The 24,830-nt window shown below is 36.8% G+C and overlaps 1 protein-coding gene across 8 annotated transcripts in view; it reads left to right on the top strand.

Annotated features, from left to right (window-relative positions):
* MPDZ (multiple PDZ domain crumbs cell polarity complex component) overlaps window positions 1-23,015 on the top strand; it is a 179,203-nt gene extending 156,188 nt beyond the window's left edge. For 4 of the 8 annotated variants that reach the window (XM_030920145.1, XM_030920146.1, XM_010383157.2 and 1 more), the window contains exons 33-47: window positions 1,221-1,313; window positions 1,403-1,477; window positions 2,919-3,093; window positions 5,033-5,178; window positions 6,177-6,260; window positions 6,415-6,608; window positions 8,694-8,841; window positions 13,042-13,128; window positions 14,681-14,771; window positions 15,658-15,701; window positions 16,568-16,690; window positions 17,982-18,086; window positions 18,647-18,759; window positions 19,653-19,776; window positions 21,600-23,015. In XM_030920145.1, the coding sequence (XP_030776005.1) occupies window positions 1,221-1,313; window positions 1,403-1,477; window positions 2,919-3,093; window positions 5,033-5,178; window positions 6,177-6,260; window positions 6,415-6,608; window positions 8,694-8,841; window positions 13,042-13,128; window positions 14,681-14,771; window positions 15,658-15,701; window positions 16,568-16,690; window positions 17,982-18,086; window positions 18,647-18,759; window positions 19,653-19,776; window positions 21,600-21,746 (1,749 nt within the window). In that variant the 3' untranslated portion in view covers window positions 21,747-23,015. The other 4 variants (XM_030920148.1, XM_030920149.1, XM_030920147.1 and 1 more) reach the window with 2 other exon arrangements.
* Window positions 23,016-24,830: the final 1,815 nt, after the last annotated feature.

Genomic DNA, 24,830 nt, shown 5'->3' with positions numbered 1-24,830 from the left:
CAAATACTCACTGTACCAATAAAGTACTTTCCTGACTGTTACGTGACAAGTATTATTATTCCATTTTGTAGACAAGAAAATCTAGATTTCGTAGGTAAGAAAATTGAGGATTAGAGATGTTAAGTGCCATATCCAAATTTCTATTGTTAGGTAGAAGGTAAAGTCAATTCTGCTCACTCTAAAGGTGCAGCTTACTCTGGCAGATACACATGACTGATTACCTGGAAAGAAAGAGGTAGCAGAGAGATGGTCAGTGACAGTTTCAAACTCATGAGGCATTAATAATCTACCTCAGAAGAGCCGCAGGTTGATAATCTTTAAAATGATGTTGAAACCTACCTTGGTGTCATAGCCATTACCATAAACATCTCTGATGGCACATTTAACTCATGTGTATATTTCAGAGAAACCATGTCAAGATTCCCTTTTCTCTTCTTTGCTTTTTGTAACTTTTCTCTGGAGAAAAAATTAGGTTGCTGGCTCTGGCCAGCATGAAAATGTTAAAAACTCGATTTTAATTTTATTAAAGTAAACATTAAAGAAAGCTAAAAGCCAATATTTCTGAACATTTGGTTTTGATAAAGGGAAATGTGGAAAATGTAGCAAAGTAGGTGTAGCTCCCTAGTCTTGGCAGGTTCTCGGAGCTTGTCTTGGGACTGAGAGGCATTTTCAGTCTGCAGCAGATTGAAATGCTGTTCTCTGTAGAAACAACTCTTGAGTGTTCAGCCCCCAAAAGGACAGAGTCTGCATCAGTAATGGCAGTCTGCCTGCTAAAGGAAGAAGAGGGGCAGAAAAGAATGAAGGGGCTAGATCCTGTTGTTATTTCCAAGCCACAGGCCAGAGAGGAGGCGGGATTCTTTGGTTGGTTTTGAATGACTTACTCAGTCATTAGACAAAATTTGTAAATGCTGAATGTTTTGATTGAATTATTGAATGTATTTTTGCTGTCTAGATATTTTGCTAAAGTTACTAAAGATGTCAGACATATGGGAAGAGCGACAACACTTGAATATTTGATGGAGGAAAATTTATTCGCATTAGGAAAATTTGAAAGTTTGCTTAAGAAAAGACAAGATTTCTAAGATCTTAGATGTAAGATCTAAGGTCTTAGATTTCTGGACTTTAGAAGAGTTTTAATTGCTTTTCTTACCCTTGGTATCCATTTGGATAAAATTAATCTATCTCAAGTCTTCTGAGCATTTTTGTTTTTACTTTTCTAGGATCAGGGGGGTTTGGGGATTGCTATCAGCGAAGAAGATACACTCAGTGGAGTCATCATAAAGAGTTTAACAGAGCATGGGGTAGCAGCCACGGTGAGGTTTACCTTTCTTGCTGTCATTAAGTAGTTGGGGAGGGAATTACTTTTGGAATATTACTCAAATTCTTCTACGTTTCTATTTAGGATGGACGACTCAAAGTTGGAGATCAGATATTGGCTGTAGATGATGAAATTGTTGTTGGTTACCCTGTTGAAAAGGTAATTTTCCAAAATAAAGCAAATGGTAATATAGGCCCATCCTTGGGCATGATTAAAGTGTTTGTGTCTGCAAATCATAGGGAATTAGGGTTTTGTAGCTGTAAAAGACATGTTCTTAAGGAAAAGAAGAGATTATTCACAAGTTCTTCAATTTCTATTTCTTATTTTCCAGGTAGTGTTAAGGTATTTTTTGTTGCCACACAAATTATTCAATATTCACTGGGCATTTTTGATAAATATTTCCATTTTTTCCTTAGGAAAACTTTAAACTCCTTAATAGTGACTGTTAGTGCGAAAATATTTTTAATGAATATTTGCTGTTATAAATATCCACTGTGTATACTACTTTATAAACAGATTGTAAGACTTAACCATTAAATATATAACTTTTATTAGGGTTAAACATATCTTGTACTTGAGTTTCCTCTCCTCAAAAGAGATCTTAATATTTATTTAGTATCTCATTTGAGGCGTTTTAAATATAAGTGCCAGAAAAAAGCTTTGTTTCCTTGAAATATGGTATGCTTTTTCTTTCTTATAGTGAGGGAGAACCATATAACTGTTAATCATTTCTTCATTGTCCAGTAAGAAGCTTAAAGTTACTTTTTAAAAATTCAGTTTTTAATAAGTATTTAGGCCACATCCTTTAAGCCATAAATCTATGTTTTAACTTTTCATTTGCCTTGACTTTTTTGTTGCATGCTTTTCTTATTCTGCTTGTAACATATGTGTTTCTATTTTATTAAAACTGTTTGTGTAAGCTGCTTCTATAGAATCAGGAAGTAGGTAAAATAACCCATGTATCTTCTAAGGTTGTGGGCATCCAGAAAAACGGATGAGATTAGAGATGTAAAAACTTGAAAGTCGGCCGGGCGCGGTGGCTCAAGCCTGTAATCCCAGCACTTTGGGAGGCCGAGGCTGGCGGATCACAAGGTCAGGAGATCGAGACCATCCTGGCTAACACGGTGAAACCCCGTCTCTACTAAAAAATACAAAAAAAAACTAGCCGGGCGAGGTGGTGGGCGCCTATAGTCCCAGCTACTCGGGAGGCTGAGGCAGGAGAATGGCGTAAGACCCAGGAGGCGGAGCTTGCAGTGAGCTGAGATCTGGCCACTGCACTCCAGCCTGGGCAACAGAGCGAGACTCCGTCTCAAAAAAAAAAAAAAAAAAGTTGAAATTCTTATATAAGGAAAAATCTGGTCAGAGCTAGAGTTAAAGTAGAAATTAACCATGGCCCTAATCTACATCAGGCATTTGGAAAAGCTAGAGAGAAATTAGAGCCATTTCTTTCTTTACCCAAGTCCTGACAAAGAAATAATTTGCATCTGTCTCTCCACTTAACCACAGAGAGAATTAGATTCCATTGGTAATGGTGACTCATTGGTATGTCAACTAATTCACCTTTTAATTTTGTTTCTCTTCCACACATACACTCTGCCAGTTTATTAGCCTTCTGAAGACAACAAAGACAACAGTAAAACTTACCATCCATGCTGAGAATCCAGATTCCCAGGCTGTTCCTTCAGCAGCTGGTGCAGCCAGTGGAGAAAAAAAGAACAGCTCCCAGTCTCTGATGCTCCCACAGTCTGGCTCCCCGGAACCAGAGTCTATCCGAAGTAAGGCCTCTGGGCTCATGAGAGTCCTGCACATATGGAACACCTGAACTCAGCAGAGGGTTTCTGCTTGGGAGAATGTACAGCACATAGATTGCCTGCCTGTGGCTCATTGTTTGGCAGGTGGTAGTCAGGGAGCCCTATGGTGAGGGCAGGGTATAAAGAGAGCACTTCTAGAAAAAGAGTGCTGGACTGTTAGGCAGGCAATCTATGTGCTGTACATTAAGCAGCTGTGGCATCTTAGGAAACCTACCCACTCAAAGCCTCAGCTTCTTCATCTCTAAAACAAGGGAATGGTATTCTTTGCTCTCCAAAAATCTATTGCTAAGGGCACCTTGATTCCAGGCATCTGACTAATGAATTAGAAATATCATTTTGTAGATTATTTTTTTAAACTGGGAAAATAATTTAACTTCCCTAAGCTTCAGTTTTCTTATCTGTAGAATGAATGTGCAATTATCCTGTTTCATAGGTGGGATCAGTACTGCCTGCCCCTATAAGAAACTCTTTAGTCATTGCCATGGTCTACATAGCAGATCTGAGTTCTGTGCTTTAGGTGTAATAGTGGGTCCTGTCATAATGGAAATGGATTTAGGTTAAGTGAACCATAGGATGACACTTTAATGTGTCATTACACTTCCAGTCTAGTATACGGAGGTACATTATTCCTTTGAGTTACTTTTCGAGAAAGAATACACTGATGTGTAATAAAACAGTAAGTTTCAAGCTCTGCAGCATCAAAACTTTAAAAAATTACTTAAAGGCATTGGCTTTTTCTGTAACAGGGGGTGGGGGGAGAAATTTCTTTTGGCCTCCAAACTGTTCTTTTTTTTTTTAAGGAAACACTAGTTTAAAACATTTGTAATGTACTTGGATGAAAAAGTCTTAAAGTAATACATCTCCGAAAATAATCCTTTATTTAGAAAGACTGGATAATTCACTGAAGTGCTAAAAGATTTTATGGAAATTTTCTCATTTTTCAATTTTATGTTGATCCCTAAATAGTGTTGTCTATAAAAATATGAAATGCTAAATGAAAACTTAACATAAAAGAAAATATCTTACACCTGTTCTTACCATTTAAGGAGCAAGAAAATAGTCTGTTTCTGATTTCCTAAAAAGAGAACATCTTGTCTAAAGCATACGCTACTATACCAAGTGTCCTAGCTTTCCCAAAACATGCTATTTGCTGTATGCTCTTTGTTTTATCATAAAACATATGATATGATATGAAGACTCTCATAAAATAACGTGTGAAATTATATTCCCCTTTCTCGTGATCTTTTCTTACCTATTCATTTCGGAACATATATGCACCAGGATTTGACATCTGAATGTATAAAACATGAAGTGAGACCCAAGGAGAAAACTGCAAATGGTCCTTTTTTTTTTGCTTAGAATTGATTACATAAGAAGAGATGCTCTAGGATAAGAAGGAAACAAAAATGTAAAAAGCCCCAAAAAGCAGGCATCACAACTAAAATTATTGATGTGTTTTGTGGTCTTCCCTGAATGTACTTCTAGGTCTTTGCAACATATCTCTGTTCTGAGTTTTATAAATCTTTTAATTCATAAGAAGTGTGTTTGGCTTCATTGAAATGGATAATATCAAAGTGAAACTTGAGGTTCAATTTAACTCTGTTCTCTCTTCTTCATATCCTATCCTTTATATCTCTAGCAATTTAAAACATGCAGGATAGTGTAGAAAATAATTAAATAGGTAATTTTCTGCCCACTACCTTAAATTAACAATGGTGATTTAATCACATTTGTTTTATTTTTAAATATAATTAAAAGATTGAGGTAAATATAAAGTCTCTTTTTGTCCACGGTCTTGGACCCATTTCCCTGCCCATCCCTCAGAGTCAATCTGTGTGGTGAGTTTGATGAATATGCCTTGTAACCAATTTTTATTTGTATTTCATTTTTAACTTATTTTTAGATACAAGCAGATCATCAACACCGGCAATTTTTGCTTCTGATCCTGCGACCTGCCCCATTATCCCTGGCTGTGAAACAACCATCGAGATTTCCAAAGGGCGAACAGGGCTGGGCCTGAGCATCGTTGGGGGTTCAGACACACTGCTGGTGAGCACCATCCAGAGGTGCTTCTGCACAGGCGGTCCTTCAGCCAGTCCTCAGAGACCATTATGGGGAGATTTCTAGCAGTTCTAGTGAAGGAAATATGAAGGCCGAGAAAAATTGTACTTGTTATTTTAATTTATAAGGCAAATATTCAGTTGGGTACGGGGGGTTTTCCTTTGAGCAAGCCAATAAATACTGACTTAGCAAGATTCTGCTACACTGGTGATTTTGACCTTGAAATTTCAAAGTGTTTCTATCAGTTCACCAGTCCTTGCTACATTTTAATTTCCTTTTTGCTGATATCCAGGTTGAGTTAAACCCATTTTAAGAGGAGTTTGAGCCAGGTGCGATGGCTCATGCCTATAGTCCCAGCACCTTGGAAGGCTGAGGCAGGTGGATCACTTGAGGCCAGGAGTTTGAGATCAGCCTGTTCAATATGGCGAAACCCCAACTCTACTAAAAATACAAAAACTAGCCTGGCATGGTGGCGTCTGTAATCCCAGCTACTTGGAAGGCTGAGACATGAGAATATCTTGAACATGGGAGGCAGAGGTTGCAGTGAGCTGAGATTGCACCACTGCACTCCAGCCTGGGTGACGGAGTGAGACTGCATCTCAAAAAAAAAAAAAAAAAAAAAAAAAAAGAGAGAGTTTGAAAAATTAGATACTTTGTAGACAAAATTTTCTAAATGCCAAAAATACCTTAAAAATAATTTCATTTATGGATAAGAAAGTTGTCTCTCATCTATGTATGCATGTTTTATTTTATAGTTTTTTCTTTAATCTTCTCTATCATTAGGAAAAATGTATAAGCTCCTTTGAGCCTTTTAGCAAAAACTGTTGTTACACTTTCCCTTGAATTATATGGGGCTTATACCTGTAGAGCCAGAGTTTATAACCCTTATTGCTGTCTGTCAAAGTGTAATGTGTTTGGACTCCATTTCTGCTCACCATTCCTAGGAGAATGGGATAAGTTTGGGTATGTTTTGTTTGGGCCCTTAGGGTGCCATTATTATCCATGAAGTTTATGAAGAAGGAGCAGCATGTAAAGATGGAAGACTCTGGGCTGGAGATCAGATCTTAGAGGTATAGAATGCCTGTTTTTGACCTTCAAAATTAACAGAGAAAAGGCTCCTGGGGGGAGTGTTTCTTTCTTTGCTTCTTTCTCTCTCTCCCTTTCCCCACCTTACTCCCCTTTGCTTCTCATGTTCCTCACAGTCAGTGTCCCATTTCTGTCCAGGTGAATGGAATTGACTTGAGAAAGGCCACACATGATGAAGCAATCAATGTCCTGAGACAGACGCCACAGAGAGTGCGCCTGACACTCTACAGAGATGAGGCCCCATACAAAGAGGAGGAAGTGTGTGACACCCTCACTATTGAGCTGCAGAAGAAGCCGGGAAAAGGCCTAGGATTAAGTATTGTTGGTAAAAGGTGTGACTGAGGAAGACAAACCCAATGCTCCCTTGGAAATGATGGGACTTAAATTATTTTAAAGAATAATAACAGTAGATGAATCTTTTATCAGTGGCTAGTGTTCAATAGGTAATTGTTAGACCCCTCACTACATAACCATAAAAAGATGTCGGTTTTGGACTTTTAAAATCAGAATATTGGAAGGTTTTGAAGGTACTTAACAAAAAGTCATTTGGTATATTTTTGAGCACCTGCTATGTGCTAGGAAATACATAGTTTTCAGAAACACGGTTAAAGAAGACATGGTTCCTGACCTCCAAAAACTCATCGTCTGGTGAATGTTGAATTAAATATATTCTTGCAACAAAGGAATCTATTGATGAGTGACAAAGATGCTTTGTGGGGGACCCATGGTAGCAAAGGAGAGAGGGACCAATTGACCCTATTTAATTAGTGAATTCGGGAAAATTTCCAAGAAAAGAGGTGTCTGAGCTGAGGCTAAAAGTGATAAGTGAGAATTGGTTTATTAAAGGAGAGTGGAAGATACTGTAGGGAGAAGGATCAGAGTGAACAAGAGTGTGCCATCAATAGGACCTAAAGCAAGGGGCCTGGGTGGTAATGGAATAGTGAATGCACAAAAATTCACAACCTAATTCATTTATATATAAGTACATTTTAAAAGTATTTACATATAAGTAATATTAACAAATTCATTTATAAGCGATACTAACAAATATATAATCCAGCAAATTTCATAAATCTTTCTTCCTTTTAGTATTATAAGCCCATCTGGATCTGATCTCAGAATCTACCAGATAGTTAAACTTGTGACGTCAGCATTCAGTAAAAAGCGCACCTGCGGTCTGCAGTGGCCCTAAGTTGATTTCGTCATTCCTTGGGCCTCAGATAGCCACCATTTCAAATCAGCTTATTTTTTTCAGTGAGTCGGAAATCTGTGAAATGGTGATCTTTATGTCAGGATATCCTTCTTTGGAAATAGGCATTCTTCAGAATTGCCAAACCAGCAGCATAGACCCCTGGTTCTGCAGCGACTTTTCTGTATGGAAATAAAAAGCATTTACACCATTTTGTTTTCTCAGAGACAGCTAAAGGCTAATTATTTTTAAACACAAAGAGTTTAGCATATTATTTGAGTCTCAGTGGGAATATGTCTAAAAATTATACTTTTTTTGGAATACAGTATCAGTAGCCTAGTTTTTATGAAATATGACATGGGTAACATGGCTACTACAGGATGTGGGGTCACCAGGTCATCATAAAAACCACCATTAATTAACCCTAAACTCTATGAAGACCGTACAAAGACCATCTAATCCAATATCCAGTTTATAAAGATGGGAAAGTGGAAGATCAAATGGTGAAATGGTTTGATGTCATGACCTTGGCAAGAACAAGGGATACAGTTCAGCTTTTACTATATATTTCTATTTATGGTTATCTTCGTGTCTTTAGAAGTTTTGGGGTTTTTTTAAATAGTTTTGTGAAAGAACGGTTGGGAATAAGATTTGTGTTTATTTTGCATAAACCTGTCTCGTGTGGAAGATGTGTAATGATTTCAAATAAAAGACATCACAGCAATGGTATTTAGATTTTGAGTTAATAAATGGTGTTTAATTTGAGATATACATCTGTTATGATTTTCAGTAATATTAATGATGTTGATGGTGATAGCAACATATTTATTTAACCACAAGTTACTATCATTCAAAGCTCCATTCTGGTTTGGAAAGAACAGCAGAGCTTGCATCCAAGGACTGATTCTTAAGTCTTACTTTTGCCACTTAGTAGCTGAGTGACCCATAAAATGAGAATGATAATACACACTGCTACTCACAGTGTATAATTGATGAAGAATAAATATTTTTATTGGAGATCATTTCAATCTATGAAGCACTATAAGACATAAGCTGTTATTTATCAAAAAATATAATTCTAATGTTGCCCCAGTGTTGCTCCAAATAATAAAACTTTTAAAGTCATAAAAACAAGTAAAAATTTTGGGTAAAAACATAACATTTTATTAAATAAGCATTGCATTACAGTTGAGGAAAAGATAATGTTGAAATTCAAAATTGTGTGCAGAAACGATACTGGAGTATTTGTGTCAGACATTGTCAAAGGAGGAATTGCAGATGCCGATGGAAGACTGATGCAGGGAGACCAGATATTAATGGTGAATGGAGAAGATGTTCGTAATGCCACCCAGGAAGCAGTTGCCGCTTTGCTAAAGGTAAAAGATGCCAAAAATAATTCTGTGTAATAGCATAGAAGAAAAAAGAGAATTTTAACATTGGGCTATCATAGTCAAATTACTAATGACTTCTCTTTATATTTAAAGTGTCACCTCAAGGCTGGGTGCAATGGCTCACGCCTGTAATCCCACATTTTGGGAGGCCACGGCGGGTGGATCACTTGAGCCTAGGAGTTTGAGACCAGCCTTGGCAACATGGCAAAATCCCATCTCTACAAAAAAACTATAAAAATTAACTGGGCATGGTGGTGCGTACCTATAGTCCCAGCTACTCAGAAGGCTGAGGTGGGAGGATCGCATGAGTCTGGGAGGCAGAGGTTGCAGTGAACTGTGGTCATGCCACTGCACTCCAGCTTATGTGACAGAAACCCTGTCTCAAAAAAAAAAAAAAAAAAGTCATCTTAAATCTTTTAAAATGGAAAGACTTTATCATTTATCTTCCATAGAAGGGAATGTTTGCTACAAATACTAATCTGACTCAAAACTATTGAACTATTTGAAATTGACATTTAAAATCAGAAGCAGAATGGTCATCCTTATGCAACGAAGGTAATTTTAATGCAGATTCACTTGGCAGTACCTTCACTGGGGATTATCCTAATTATAAGGCCTCCATCCCTAGATATCATTCTAAACTCAAGTACATTTTACATTATAAAATTGGTTTCCTCCAAAGAAAACTCACCATGAAGGATCGTTATCCGATTGGAAAGGCAGAACCAGTTTCATTTTTAAAAATGAATTAATTGTAAAGCACAGAAAAGTCACTTGACAATTCCTGGGACTCTAGGCATATTCTCTGTCAGGGAATATTCCAGTTTCTAGAGGGAATTTGCATTCCTGTGAATAGGCAATGCTTATCTCCTTGTTTTGTTTTTTAACCTAATGTGTTTTATGACCTGAAGAAGTATATTTAACATTAACTAGAAAACTGTCATCATCAGTACCCATATCATGGGTAGCAATTAACATAAGCCTGCATGATAGTGCCCAGCAGCAGTAGAGCTGTTGGAGGTCTAATACGCTAAGGGGAGCCTCTGAGTGGCTGGGCTTCATGGAGGGATTTTCAAGTGGGCGCTTGGTTTACATAAACCAAACATATGAATGTGTTTATAAATTGGTTATTAAAGCAAAGTTAACATCTATCACTTCTCATTAGGGTTCTCAATCTTTAAAACTTAATGTAATTAGAATTCTTTAAGGAGGAATACATTCTTTTTGGAGACACATTAAAAACAATTGTTATCTCTTTAAGAATTATATATCCTAAAGAGAGAAAAAATGGAAGCATCCATAAAACAATGTAAATAATTTTAAAACCAGTCATTTAAAAAGCTAGTCTGGCCAGGTGTGGTGGCTCATGCCTGTAATCCCAAAACTTTAGGAGGCTAAGGCGGGCGGATCACCTGAGGTCGGGAGTAGTTCGAGACCAGCCTGACCAACATGGAGAAACCCCTTACTAAAAATACAAAATTAGCCAGGTGTGGTGGCGTGTGCCTGTAATCCCAGCTACTCGGGAGACTGAGGCAGGAGAATCACCTGAACCCGGAGGCAGACATTGCAGTGAGCCGAGATCGCACCATTGCACCATTGCAATACAGCCTGGGCAATAAGAATGAAACTCCATCTCAAAAAAAAAAAAAAAGGCTATTCTGAAAGTAAACAATGAACACCATAAATATTTGTATAACTTACATGTTTGTTGCTGCTGCTTATTTTTGTTTTATTAATTTTTCATTTAAAAATCTTATATAAATAATCCTTAATACACAACTTCACATAAAGTTCTTCATGCACATAGAGTTCATTGAAGTGTTATTTGTAATAGTGGGAAAATTGGAAGCAACGTGGTTGGCAAAAACTACATAAACTTTGGTATAAATAGTAAGGATGCATGGCAAACGTGTATCTGTTTGAAAGGATGTTCATGACAACTATTTTATTTTATTTTATTTATTTATTTTTGAGATGGTAGCCCTGCTGTCACCCAGGCTGGAGTGCAGTGGCCGGATCTCAGCTCACTGCAAGCTCCGCCTCCCGGGTTCGCACCATTCTCCTGCCTCAGCTTCCAGAGTAGCTGGGACTACAGGCGCCTGCCACCACGCTCAGCTAATTTTTTGTATTTTTAGTAGAGACAGGGTTTCACCGTGTTAGCCAGGATGGTCTTGATCTCCTGACTTCGTGATCCACCCATCTCGGCCTCCCAAAGTGTCATGACAACTATTTTAACATGATAAAATATATACAGTAGTCACTCCTAATCTGCAGTTTCTCTTCCTGTGGTTTCAGTTGCCCACAGTATAGTAAAATAAGGTATTTTTAGAGGGAGAGAGAGATCACATTCATATAACTTTTATTACAGCACATTGTTATAATTGTTCTATTTTACTATTAGTTATCCTCTTATTGTGTCTAATTTATAAATTAAACCTTATTTTACATTTATAAATTAAACCGTATGTATAGTAAAAAACATAGTATATGTAGAGTTTAGCACTATCTATAGTGTCAGCCATCCACTGGTGGGGGATCTTTGAACATATTCCCCCCTACAATAAAGGGGGACTACTGTAATTAGTGGAGAATATAAGACAGAGGATTGTATTTACGGCATAGATACAACTGTGTAAAAAATACAATCTTTTAAGTTTTTTAAACACTAATTATGAGGTAACTGTTGGACTTATGGGTCCTTTTCTTCCCCCATCTTTTTTCATTTTATTTCCAAAATTTTCTTCAGTGGGCGTAAATTGCTTTTGTATTGGAAAAATTAACAATTTTTAAAATAAAGCCCTTGATATTTGAGAGAAGTGTTACAGGTAGGTGAACAGGTTGCAACATTACACAGTGAATAATTAATGTATGGACTTGTTAACCTTACAGTTATGTAAACTGAAAATATAAATAGTTTCAAGAAGAGTTTGGTAAATTTGCAGCAAAGAAACCCCAAACCAAACAAATAAAAAAACAAACTTATGGATATTACAAGTCAATTTTTGACCTTTCAAAGTATGATTCATGATCAACATCTTCAAGAATAACACATCCCTTTGTACTCTCATCACTGAATAATTATATCAGTGCCCAATGTTTGTGTTAATCTTACTCCATTTTAGACACTGTCATAAGCATTGTCCATGGATTATTTATCTCAACAACCTATAATGCTGTATATTTTTTAAATTCAGAGTAAAAGTTTATTAAGGTTAAACATCCATTGCGGTCACATAGCTAATAAATCACGTAGTCTGGATTTAATCCAGTGACTCCAAAACAGGATCTCAAACACCTCCTTGTGCTACTTCCATATTAGACTGTGCATCATTTCTTGCATGCCTATGGTTTATTTGTAAAGGGGTACAAGAAGATTGTCTTCAGTTCATGTTTCCTGTTGATAGCAGTAGTTATCTAAATTTTATATCATAAGTTTATTCAGGCCCAGTGTGGTGATAAGAGAATTTACCCAATTTTCTAAGTACCTCTTCTATTGAGGGCAAAACAAGTTGCTGAGGTGGTGGTAGTGGTGGTTTCGTTGTGTTCGCTTTTTTTTTTTTTCCTCCTGAGATGGAGTCTCAATCTGTCGCCCAGGCTGGGGTGCAGTGGCGCAGTCTCAGCTCACTGCAAACTCCACCTCCCGGGTTCACGCCATTCTTCTGCCTCAGCTTCCCAAGTAGCTGGGACTACAGGCGCCCGCCACCACGCCTGGCTAATTTTTTGTATTTTTAGTACAGACGGGGTTTCACCGTGTTAGCCAGGATGGTCTTGATCTCCTGACCTCATGATCCACCTGCCTCGGCCTCCCAAAGTGCTGGGATTACAGTCACTTTGTTTTTTAAACCCTCAGTTATTCAGCTTGTTTGGCCTATCAAAATTAGTGTGTTTCATGAGATAATTGCTCAATTCTCCATTTCTTTTTGGTAGAAGTAGTCTTCATAGAAATCATGAGGTGATAAGACAGACACTTGGTGTTGCTGCTGCTGCTTGTTACTATTTTTATTAGTTTGAATGTTTTCTAAAAAAGCCATTTTCCACAAGGGATTGGAGGTATCCTTGCTTATAGAAATTCCAAAAGGAAGATGCCTTTCAAAAAAGTCTTGAAGAATAAAATGTATTCCTAAACATGATTATAGCATTTTATTTAAACATTTCCATAAAACACCCCTCCATCCCCACCCCCAGTGTTCCCTAGGCACAGTAACCTTGGAAGTTGGAAGAATCAAAGCTGGTCCATTCCATTCAGAAAGGAGGCCTTCTCAAAGCAGCCAGGTGGGTAGCTGTGGAGTGCATCAGGGTGATGCAATCAGCATGCCAAGAGGACACACAGATGGCCCTGACTGTGGGTCTGTGTACAAGGTCTGGCCCCCTGGCAGTGTGGGATAGTGACTGAGGTAAAGAGTTTGAGACAGAAGAACAAGGAATCAGAGTAGCCGGGTAAACAAGGTGTAGCTGTTGAGTAGTTTGTAAGTTATTCTAAGGAAATTGATTTCAAGCATTCTTTTTTGACATGATTCTTTTTCCATAATCTCAAAAGGTAACTACCTAATATATGTAAAGTCTACCAAGATAACATATTTTTTATTTTCATTTTATTTTATTATTTATTATTATTATTTTTTGAGATGGAGTCTCTCTCTGTCACCTAGACTGGAGTGCAGTGGCATGATCTCAGCTCACTGCAGCCTTCACCTCCCGGGCTCAAGTGATTCTCCTCCTGCCTCTACCCTCCAAGAAGCTGGGACTACAGGCCTGCCCCACCACACCCAGCTGATTTTTGTATTTTTAGTAGAGACGGGGTTTTGCCACGTCAGCCAGGCTGGTCTCAAACGCCTGACCTCGTGATCCACCTGCCTCGGCTCCCAAAGTGTTGGGATTATAGACGTGAGCCACTGCACCTCACCCCAAGATAACGTATTTTTAAAATATTTTATAGCAACATCAATCAATATTCAACTGAAGAGTCCCATATAAGTGAACTATAGATACTCAGCACCATGTATAAAAATATGATGTTAAATATTTCAAGACTCTTGACAAGACCTCTTGACCCTCTGCTCAGTCTTGTCTACTGATGGTGGAAGCCGATTTTCATCAGTCTGTCCTTAGAGACCCCATAGTAGGCCAGGCGAGGTGGCCCACGCCTGTAATCCCAGCACTTTGGGAGGCCGAGGCAGGCAGATCACGAGGTCAGGAGATTGAGACCATCCTGGCTAACATGGTGAAACCTTGTCTCTACTAAAAAAAAAAAAAAAAAAAAAAAAAAAAAGCCGGGCATGGTGGCGGGCGCTTGTAGTCCCAGCTACGCGGGAGGCTGAGGCAGGAGAATGGCGTGAACCCGGGAGGGAGGCGAAGCTTGCGGTGAGCGGAGATGTGCCACTGCACTCCAGCCTGGGTGGCAGAGTGAGACTCCGTCTCAAAGGAAAAAAAAAAAGAAAAGACCCGATACTGATTTTCTACATTACTACCATAAGTTTCCTATTAGCTGACCCTACTTCTACAGTTTTTGTTTAAGTCCTAGTCTTCCTACAACATCAGTTTAAATTTAAAGATTAGTTTGAATTAGATTATGACTATCCACTAAAATTTTAGGTAGATTGGAATCAATTTCATCTACCCTTTTAGCTTTATTTATGTCACTAGACAAATTCTCCTTTTAAAAGAAAAAAAAAACACCAGTAGAAACTGTGTTTAAATAGCTCATCAAATTATCAAATGCCACTATTGCTTAACAGGTATGTGCCTCTAGATTAAATTCTGAAATAAGTGGTATTTAGGGAGTATGTCACTTAGAAAACATTCTGAAATAGTTTTGTATTTGTAGGTGAGTGAAGGCAGCCTGTCATCTTTCACTTTTCCACTCTCTGGATCCAGTACATCTGAGTCACTGGAAAGTAGCTCAAAGAAGAATGCATGTAAGATTGGTTCCGAATTTTAAACATGGTTTGAATTTTGGCTGTCAACGCTGATTTTTTTTTCTTGTTTACCTCTGAGCTTTCTTTTCCCCCACATCATCCCATATCCTAATATAGGTACAAAAACATGTGTTAACAAAAAGTCTGAACAACATGAAGTTGTGCCTATGGCAGCTTTTCCCATTTGATGTTTACCCTACAAGATACACTAAACATTTTAATCAGGATTCTGTAATTTTTTTTCTTACTAAGCATATTGGTGTATTTGATTTTATTCCTTTTCTGTGTTTAATGTAACACCAGTAAATCAGAAGATGCCATTAAGTGAAGCCTTCTTTTTCCATGAAGATTGCAAAAATTTGAGAAAATTAATGTGATCCTCCTGTGTTTTAATTACGTGAAATCATGCTGCAGAGGAATTTTTGGCTTGGTGCATTGGTTGAGAGTTGTTCAAACTGAAGAAACTAACCATATGGCAGTCTGTGTTTGCAATGTGACTAATATTCTAGAAATTTAGGCACTTAAGTTCATGAATATTTTTAATGCATCCATGACTTTATTCCTCTCAGCTGTTCACATGTGTCTTTCTATGCAAAGCACATTTTGCCCTTGACTCATTCAAAGTGGATTATGTAGTTATATAATCAACACTTAAAATGAGAAGGGAGAATGGGATGGTATATACGTTTTTCCAGCTGGAAAAATAAATAGTTCCTATGTGAGACAGTTCTAATCATGTGTACTTGCAGCTTTGAGCACCCCCTTAAAAAAATAAAAAATAAACCTAGGTTATTCCATTTAGTCCCATCCAGCTTTAGATATTTTAATGAAGATAAAAAGTGAATGAACATAAAATAACCCTATTTTATCTTTTTTGCCTTTACAGTGGCATCTGAAATACAGGGATTGAGAACAGTTGAAATAAAAAAGGTAACTTCGGGAGAGAAAACAGTATAAACTCTGGTGTTTTCAGAGACATCTTCTTATGCGTTTTCTTGTTAACTTTCTTACTGTTTTAATGTATTCATCTCAAAAAAGTATGTATTATTACATATTACATGTGAAATAACATAATGTAGTCCTTAATGAATTTCCTGATCATAGTACCTCATTTGAAAAATCATTGTTTGCATACTCTCTTTTGCTGAAAATAGCATCAGCTTGACCCCACACAAAATAGTATGATGCCTCTCACTTCTACACTGATAAGTAAACTTTTCACTTCAGCAGATACTTATTAGTTCTGAAACAGATTCCCCCAACAGCCATACACAAGAGACAAAGTAAAAGCAGCTGTGATTTATTGAGCCTTTACTATTGTTCTGAGCACTCTTATAGACACTTCATGTCATCATCATGTCATTAAATATTCACCACAGCCCTCTGTGAGAGGCACTGTTGTCTCCATTTGTAAATGAAGATCTAATGATTTATTGAGTGGAGTGTACTTATTTCAAGTTCCTGCATTTACAAGTATGACTTCCTGGCTTTGAACACAGGACTCTGATTCCAAAAGTGTGGTCTTTTCACTTCATGAATTTACCTGCTTTTCATCAGTTCCGCAACATGATTTTCATTTAGAATGTCTTGATTTATTTTACTTCCTGAACAGATGCTTATTTTCCTAAGCCACACTAAGCACCTGCGTCAAATAAAGTAATGCAGTTTTCTTGCATTTCATTTTCGCCCTTCCACTTAGAAGATCAGAGTTGACTATAGATATCATGCCAAAGAATAAACAAAATGTCAATGAATAATATTGCTTTGACCAAAATGTTATATCTGTTCCATGGCAGGGCCCTACTGACTCACTGGGAATCAGCATCGCTGGAGGAGTGGGCAGCCCACTTGGTGATGTGCCTATATTTATTGCAATGATGCACCCAACTGGAGTTGCAGCACAGACCCAAAAACTCAGAGTAAGTCGTACTAACAACCCTAGAAGCCCTAGCAAAATGTGCAGAAGTATTTTTATAAACCTTTGAACCTGGCTACCTGTTGCAAGGCAGTTTTAAATGTCTATATTTACTTTTAAATCATCTAATCCGAACACAGCAAGGCTTGCTTGGAGTAAAAGATAAAGAATATTAAAAGAAAAGAGAAAATGCAGATTTGCAGTTAAATGAAATAGTAAGATTTATAGTTGTTTCTTAATACATATTTTTATATGTTGAAATTCTGTGGAACAAGCTAAAAGAGAACAGAAAGTATTTTCAGAACACCAGTATGAAGTGAAATTTTTATCTTATATATTTTATTGGTTTAAATGCTGATTTAACTCTGTTAAATTGAAAAGTATTACTTATTTGCTTTCACTGATAATTTTGCAGAAGTTTAATATAAATATGACTTACAATGTTATAAAACAATATGCAAGTTGCCTCAAAGCTGAGGGATTATCCAAATTGTGGAGCACTACGATGGAATTTATGCCAACTGCCCAGCTCTAAAATTACATGAATATTCCATTAAGGCAACTCAGTCTCTCTAAAGCAAAAATCTCTATGGTTTCATACCTCAAATAGGTCTCAGAACATAACCACATTTTAGTTTAAATAGTCTTTAGGCTAGGAATGGTTCAGCCTCCTTTGATATCCAGATTTATGGCTGACACTTAAAACCTGATTGTATACATAGCACAGGGTCAGTAAACTTCTGGAAGGACAGATAGTGAATATTTTAGGCTTTGTGGGACCTGTGAGTCTCTGTTGCAACTACTCAACTCTGCCCTGTGAAAGCAGCCAAATAAGCATGGCTGTCTTCCAACCAAAGTTTATTAACCAAAACAGGCAGTGGGCCAAATTTGGCCTCTGGGCCTTAGTCTGCCAACCTCTGACTTAGAGTCACATCTAATGATTATAATAGTAATGTCCAGAGAAATTTCAGTTTCCAAATGATAGTGATTTTTTTTTTCTTTTAATAGGAAGTAATGTCTCACCCAAGAGAAATGAAGAGCAGGGAAGAGTGACTTTCTCCTTCTTCCTCCCTCTCCCCTGGACACTATGGAACTCAACCATTATGCACTGCTTCTTTTTGTGGTTGCTGCTTATTGGACTTCTTGGAATTAGTGGTTTCCTTAGTTATATTTCAGTGGCTGGTAGCAGTATATATGTCATGTGCAAGGTGGAAAAGGAAATGAATACTCAGGTCTCAAAGACCCACTCTCCATGGCTGCTTTAGCAGATGGCCGTTTCTTTCTCTCCCTTGCAGGTTGGGGATAGGATTGTCACTATCTGTGGCACATCCACTGAGGGCATGACTCACACCCAAGCAGTTAACCTACTGAAAAATGCATCTGGCTCCATTGAAATGCAGGTAAGATTTTTATCCCAAGCATAATTCAGAATATAGGTAGCTTGAAGACATGTGAACTTTGATGTTAAAGCAGTAAAAATGATTAAATATTTTGCTATTATTTTATTTAATATTTATCTTGAATGTAAATGATTAAGAAAGTGCATATGAAACATATTTTGTAACATTTTACTCAGATGCATTGATTGTTTTATACTTTAAGGGGAAAAAAATCCAGGCCTTAGCAGTACATGATTATTTGCTAGAATTTTAAGTAGTGCTAGCAAGTGGCTTGTATTCTAAAGAGCTTTAAAAAATAATTACATATGAGACCACATTTTAAAAACGTCAAAAAAAACTTTGTAGAATAGAATTAGAAGAATGTGTTTACTGTCAGGACAGTTAAGAGGCCTCTGGACCTTGTGAAATTTCATTCTCTTTGGTTGTATTTTATGTTAACAGAAATGATTAAATGGACAATAAAATGTACATTTTAATCCAAGTGCTCTTTTTGATAAAAAATTACTTTCCTTAGCCCCAGGAACATGTATTTTTTCTGTTTATCCTTCTCCTGTGTGCAGGTGGTTGCTGGAGGAGATGTGAGTGTGGTCACAGGTCATCAGCAGGAGCCTGCAAGTTCCAGTCTTTCTTTCACTGGGCTGACGTCAAGCAGTATATTTCAGGATGATTTAGGGTGCGTTCATACATGATGATTAGTGTTATCATTTTTTACTTTTGAATCAAGTCTTCCTGACAGTTGCGTTCTCTGTCCCGTGTTTCTAGGAATTACGTACAGGTAAAATGATAGAATATATGAAGTATGAATTACACATATCAGGTGCTTCTAAACTTAAATAATTATGGCATGGATTTAGCTGATCAAAGATAAGTAGAGAAATAGATAACTAGCTAGATAGATATGCATGCTACTACCCTTCCCATGGTTTCAGCTCTGATTTTGGAGTGGAAGATATTTTAGTCTTAATGTTACCACTTCATGTAATATGGAGCAAGTCAAATCTATCATTTTAAAATTTCCAGCACTGCCTATTCATTTAACATATTATACTTTGGATTGAAAAAATTCACAGTATTAAGTAACAACAATTGGATACAAAAGCATTGGAAAACAGAGAAAGGCACATTAGAAAATTTAAATAATTTGATGCAGCTTTTCCATTGCTTATAATTGATTTTTCTGTCTGAGCTTGGGTATACTGGTGTTTACGATTTATTCTATTATTGTCCCCTGAACTTTGCCCTCTCACTTTAAATAAACTGGAAAAAGAATGAGCTTCTCTGTACAATGAGAACATGCCATGAATATGTTAGTTTAAGGGAACTGTAAATGAGTAATAGAATTAGGGTGTTAAGTAGGATTTCATTAGATTATGTAAATTTAAAATACCGAGCACAGCGTGCACTGACAATCTAAGCATCTCAAAAATACCCATAATATACTCCTTGTCAGTGACAAAGAGAATTATGCTAACTCTAGGTGGATGTCAGATAATTCATAACATATATATAGATAGAGAGATAGGGTTTTTTTAATTTAAATCCTGTTTTTCCTTTCCTTCACCGTAGACCTCCTCAATGTAAGTCTATTACACTAGAGCGAGGACCAGATGGCTTAGGCTTCAGTATAGTTGGAGGATATGGCAGCCCTCATGGAGACTTACCCATTTATGTTAAAACAGTGTTTGCAAAGGTAAGCTTGCAAATTTTAACCACCCTCTTTTCCCCTAAACATTCATTAATAGTGGTCAGCAGCTGGCTTATTAGTTTATGGCCTGAGGTAATGCCAAATGGTTAACAGTTGATCATTTCTTTTCAAAACTCCCTATAGGAACAGGTCATTAAATATTTTTGTCCAATTTGAGGTTTCATTATATTTAAAGGAAAATAGGCTCAAATTGAAACTCCATGGAAACCCTTAACAATATACATAAAAATATTAATGGACTTTGGTTAGTAAAGCCTATTTTTTTTTCTTTGAACACAAATTGCACATGATTGTCTTTTGAAAATGGGACATTTTAAATGTGTATGCTATAGAGCACTGATATTTCTGTTTGCATTTTTTTGTTGTGAAATATAAAATAGTTATAGAGAAGTACATAAAGTACACATGAAAATTAATAAGCATTTATTTTATAAGTTTAATTTCATTGACTAAAACAAAAATAACTGCTGAAAAAAATTTAGGGAGTATCTAGCAGCCCTATCATCTATGATAAGTCAGTGATTTGCAATCAAGGGATTCAATTAACAAGATTGTCTAGTTATAATTATACCTATTCTATCTTAAGAAGGTTTAGAATAAGAGTAAAGATATTGCAATACTGGTAAAGCTATTAAAATAATTTAAACCCATGTAATTATTGTTAATATGTTAAGTTGTTTTTCAGGAGCTACAAAATTGGACAAGATTTCCTGCAGGGAAAAATTCAGAATCTCAAAATTTTACAGTGTAAAAAGAAACAAAACTTAGTCAAACCTGTTTAAAAATTTGATACAGGGCCTTTGGATTACTGGTATGGTCCCTTATGGATGTTTTATTTTATTATTTTGGAAAAGTTTTTTTTTTTAGCCAATTTAAAGTGCTGTACCTACAACAAGCTAGCTATAGGCTTAATTTATAAGATTTTTAAAAAAGCTATTGGTATGTCCAAAAATATAAACAGCATTTGCTAGTGAATAGAAGAGTCCACAGTCCTTTTCCTCAGCCTAGGAACAATTTATTTAAGGCATGCTAGTTAGAACATATTTTAAGAATTTCATCATTATGGATTCCTCATTAACTTTTCCATATTTTTAATTTTATATTTAATTGTATAATTGTCTTCTATAAGCATGCTTTAAGATGGGGTTCTTTTTCAAACAACAATGTCTGTATTTAATCTTAATCATTTAGGGTCCATAAGGATATGAAGAATCTCTCTACCCTTGGGAAGTAAGAACTAAGACAGCTTGCATAGCTTTTTCAAAACCACAAAAAGAATTAGAAATAGCAGTGGGTTTTAAATTTAGAACTTACGCCTTATCCTGCCATAGTTAACGTTCAGGTGGCTTTGTGCTTTTCAGACCTTTGGATTTTGTCATCCCTCAAGCCATTGTCCTGTAAAACTATTTTTGTTCCTACCTAATCATTTACCTACTTTCTGTAGGTCTTCTTTACAGGATAGAAAATCCTGGATTCTATTGAATCATTCCTACTAGGCAAATTCCCAAATATTCTTTATTAATTTGTGTTCCCACCAACTGCTGTGCTGAACAGCCAAAAACTCATCCAACTAATCTGTTGACTGCTAAATTCTCTCTCAAATTGGTATCTCAATGCTAAAGCCATTTAGGAGAAAGACCTTCTTTGTCTATGTTCATCATTGCTTAATGGCTTAGAGCACCCATGGAGCACCGGGAGTAATGTGTGTACATGCAGAGCAATTTACATTCCTGTTCAGATCTTTTTCTGTTGTGAGCTGCAAGGCAGCATTTTTTGAGAAATAAACAAGTCTACCTTATAATTTGCAGGGAGCAGCCTCTGAAGATGGACGTCTGAAAAGGGGCGATCAGATCATTGCTGTCAATGGGCAGAGTCTAGAAGGAGTCACCCATGAAGAAGCTGTTGCCATCCTTAAACGGACAAAAGGCACTGTCACTTTGATGGTTCTGTCTTGAATTGGCTGCCAGAATTGAGCCAACCCAACCCCTAGCTCACCTCCTACTGTGAGGAGAATGGACTGGTCCTGATTTTTTTATGCTGTCTTCAAAACTATAGGGGGGAAATAACACTTAAGTGTGTTTTTCTCATATAGAAATGCTTTCCTTACTGACAACCTCTCATCATTTTTCTTTTCTTCTTGCATTTTGTGAACTTAAAGTCAAAGAGAAGGAATATTTGTGTAGGTGAATCTGGTTTTTATTTGTGAAGATATCTAATGTTTTGTAGTCACATGGGCAAGAATTATTACATGCTAATCTGGTTAGTATAAAGAAAGATAATTCTAAAGCTAACCAAAAAAAAAAAAAAAATGGATTCAGTAAATTAGAATGAAAAATGAAAATATAAAATAAAGAAGAAAGTCTTGGGGAGTTTTAAAAAAATGCCTCAATTTGGCAATCTACCTCCTCTCCCTACCCCAAACTAAAAAAAGAGAAAAAAAGTTTTCTATTGAAAATCTTTAAAAATACTGTCAGTATTTTAAAATTTTCAACACAGTATAATAAAAACATTGCATCTCCCCACCTCTTACATGCATATGTATTTTTCCTGCTAAAATTGGTTTCTATAATTGAGTAAATAGCAAATATATGAAGCAATGTCCCTAAATTTTATAAAGAAATTATATTTAATGCATATCTCAATTTTCATTTTTATTTTTGACCTTTTATAAAATATTTTCATGTTGCTACAAGTAAATGATGATGCCACCCCATGTTGACTATGGTTTTTCTAGAAAGCAACTATGCTGCTAATCATAGAGGAACATAGAAGGGTCCCAGAATCTTTAGTGCTGGTTTTAACAACTGATGCAACATTAAAAATGTGTTAGTGTGCTGTGCAATTGGTTTTCAATTCGTATTAATCTTAATGATAGAAAACAATGTGTTAGTAATTATTTTGGTTGTTTGCCATTAGTAAATTGATAGAAAAATTAAGGCGATTAACATAACTTCATTTCATTGCCTTATATTAACATCTTATAATACAATAGTTTAAGACTAAGGGAAACAGATGGAGCTGTTTATTGAGACAACTGGTGAGGAATTATCATGTGTTCATTCCCATTTTAGAGCGTGAAACTCCTACATTAGAATATATAAAGTCACTTTAAATATTATCTATATTTGTAACAGAAGTAGTGTACAGATATTTTATTACAGCGTTTTTGTGTAAATGCAGAATTAAAGTGAATAAATAAGAATTTTCAGTGGTGTACAAATAAAGAAGCAGCAAGCATTTTTTGTTGTTGTTGATCTTTGTACTGTGGAAAAGCTTTGTTATATACTGTTCAAGATTTACGACTGAAAATTGGTTTTTTATCATGTCTAACTGCACATATGGTGTCCATAGTTACAGCTAAAGGAACTTTGGACAACATCATTATGGAAAGCTTAATATTTTTTACCTCAACAATTTTTTCTAGCACTAAAGATTCATAGACTCCTCATAGATTAGAGGAAGATGACATTGTAGAAAGAGAAGTATCTTGCCTGTATATGTTTTTCTCAGATGCTGTTAATGCAGTAATATTGTAAGTTGCTCTCCAGTGTAGTCAAGAACTATTCAAGTGTGTTCAGATGGACAAAATCATAATCAAAATTATTTGTATTAATAAACATGACGGCCGGGCGCGGTGGCTCAAGCCTGTAATCCCAGCACTTTGGGAGGCCGAGACGGGCGGATCACGAGGTCAGGAGATCGAGACCATCCTGGCTAACATGGTGAAACCCCGTCTCTACTAAAAATACAAAAACTAGCCGGGCGACGTGGCGGGCGCCTGTAGTCCCAGCTACTTGGGAGGCTGAGGCAGGAGAATGGCGTGAACCCAGGAGGCGGAGCTTGCAGTGAGCTGAGATCGGGCCACTGCACTCCAGCCTGGGCGGCAGAGCGAGACTCCGTCTCAAAAAAAAATAAATAAATAAATAAAAATAAATAAACATGACAAGTCCAACTTGAACGCTGAGCAAGGAATGAGGGGAACTTTGCTCTACTAGTTTTGTACCAAATTAGCTAACAAGCTTGCATTTCCCTCTCATTCATCTTATCTGTAAAATGATAGATTATTTTATCACAAAGGTTCTACTTAGTTCTAAAATACGAGAATTCAGTGATTCTTACACAAAACGAATAGAAGAAACTACATATTGCAACAACTCAAAAGTTGTTAACCAATCATTGTAAATTTAGGTGCTCAATGTAACAAAACTCATTTTAGTATCCCAGTGACACATCTACCTTCTTAGCCATCATTTAGTGGCTCTCCATAATAAAAGATGCCATTATTTCATGGTAGGCTGCTGGAACATGAACTAACCTCCCATCTGAGTTTGAGCTAGCAAGATATTTTTATAGAGGATGCTCCCTACCAGACTGTATGGGAGAAAGCCAACCAACCCCTTCAAGTTTCATAATATGTCTAAGTGCTCCCAACAAGAACAGCCCAGTTTAAATAGTGTCTCCCCATGATTCATGTCCATCTGAAACCTCAGAACGTGACCTTTGGAAATGGGGTCTTTGCAGATGTATTGAGTTAAGTTCATGCTGGTTTAGGATGTGCTCTATCCTATGACTGTGGTTTCCATTTAAGTAGGCATTGTGAAGTCACAGACATAGGGAAGAAGGCCCCATGAAGATGGAGGCAAAATAAAACCAAACAAACAAACAAGCTAAGGAATACCTAGGGGGCCCTCAAAAGCTGGAAGAGACAAGGCATGTTTATTCCCTAGGGCCTTCAGAAGGAAGTTGGCCTTATTGACACTTTGATTTCAGGCTTCTGGCCTCCATACTGTGAGAAAATAAATTTTTGTTGTTTTAAGCCACAGTTTGTGGCACTTTGTTTAAGCACTGGGAAACTGATAGAGTATCTTAAATATTGGTTGCACGTGGTGGCTCATACCTGCAATTCCAGCACTTCAGGAGGCCAAGGTGAGCTGATCCTTGAGCTCAGGATTTTGAGACCAGCCTGAGTAACATGGTAAAACCCCATCGCTACAAAAAGTACAAAAAAAAAAAAAAAAAATTAGCCAGACAGCTACTCG

This window comes from Rhinopithecus roxellana, chromosome 16 (assembly GCF_007565055.1).
Source record: "Rhinopithecus roxellana isolate Shanxi Qingling chromosome 16, ASM756505v1, whole genome shotgun sequence".
Taxonomy (NCBI): domain Eukaryota; kingdom Metazoa; phylum Chordata; class Mammalia; order Primates; family Cercopithecidae; genus Rhinopithecus; species Rhinopithecus roxellana.
This window is presented reverse-complemented; position numbering and strand designations above follow the sequence as displayed.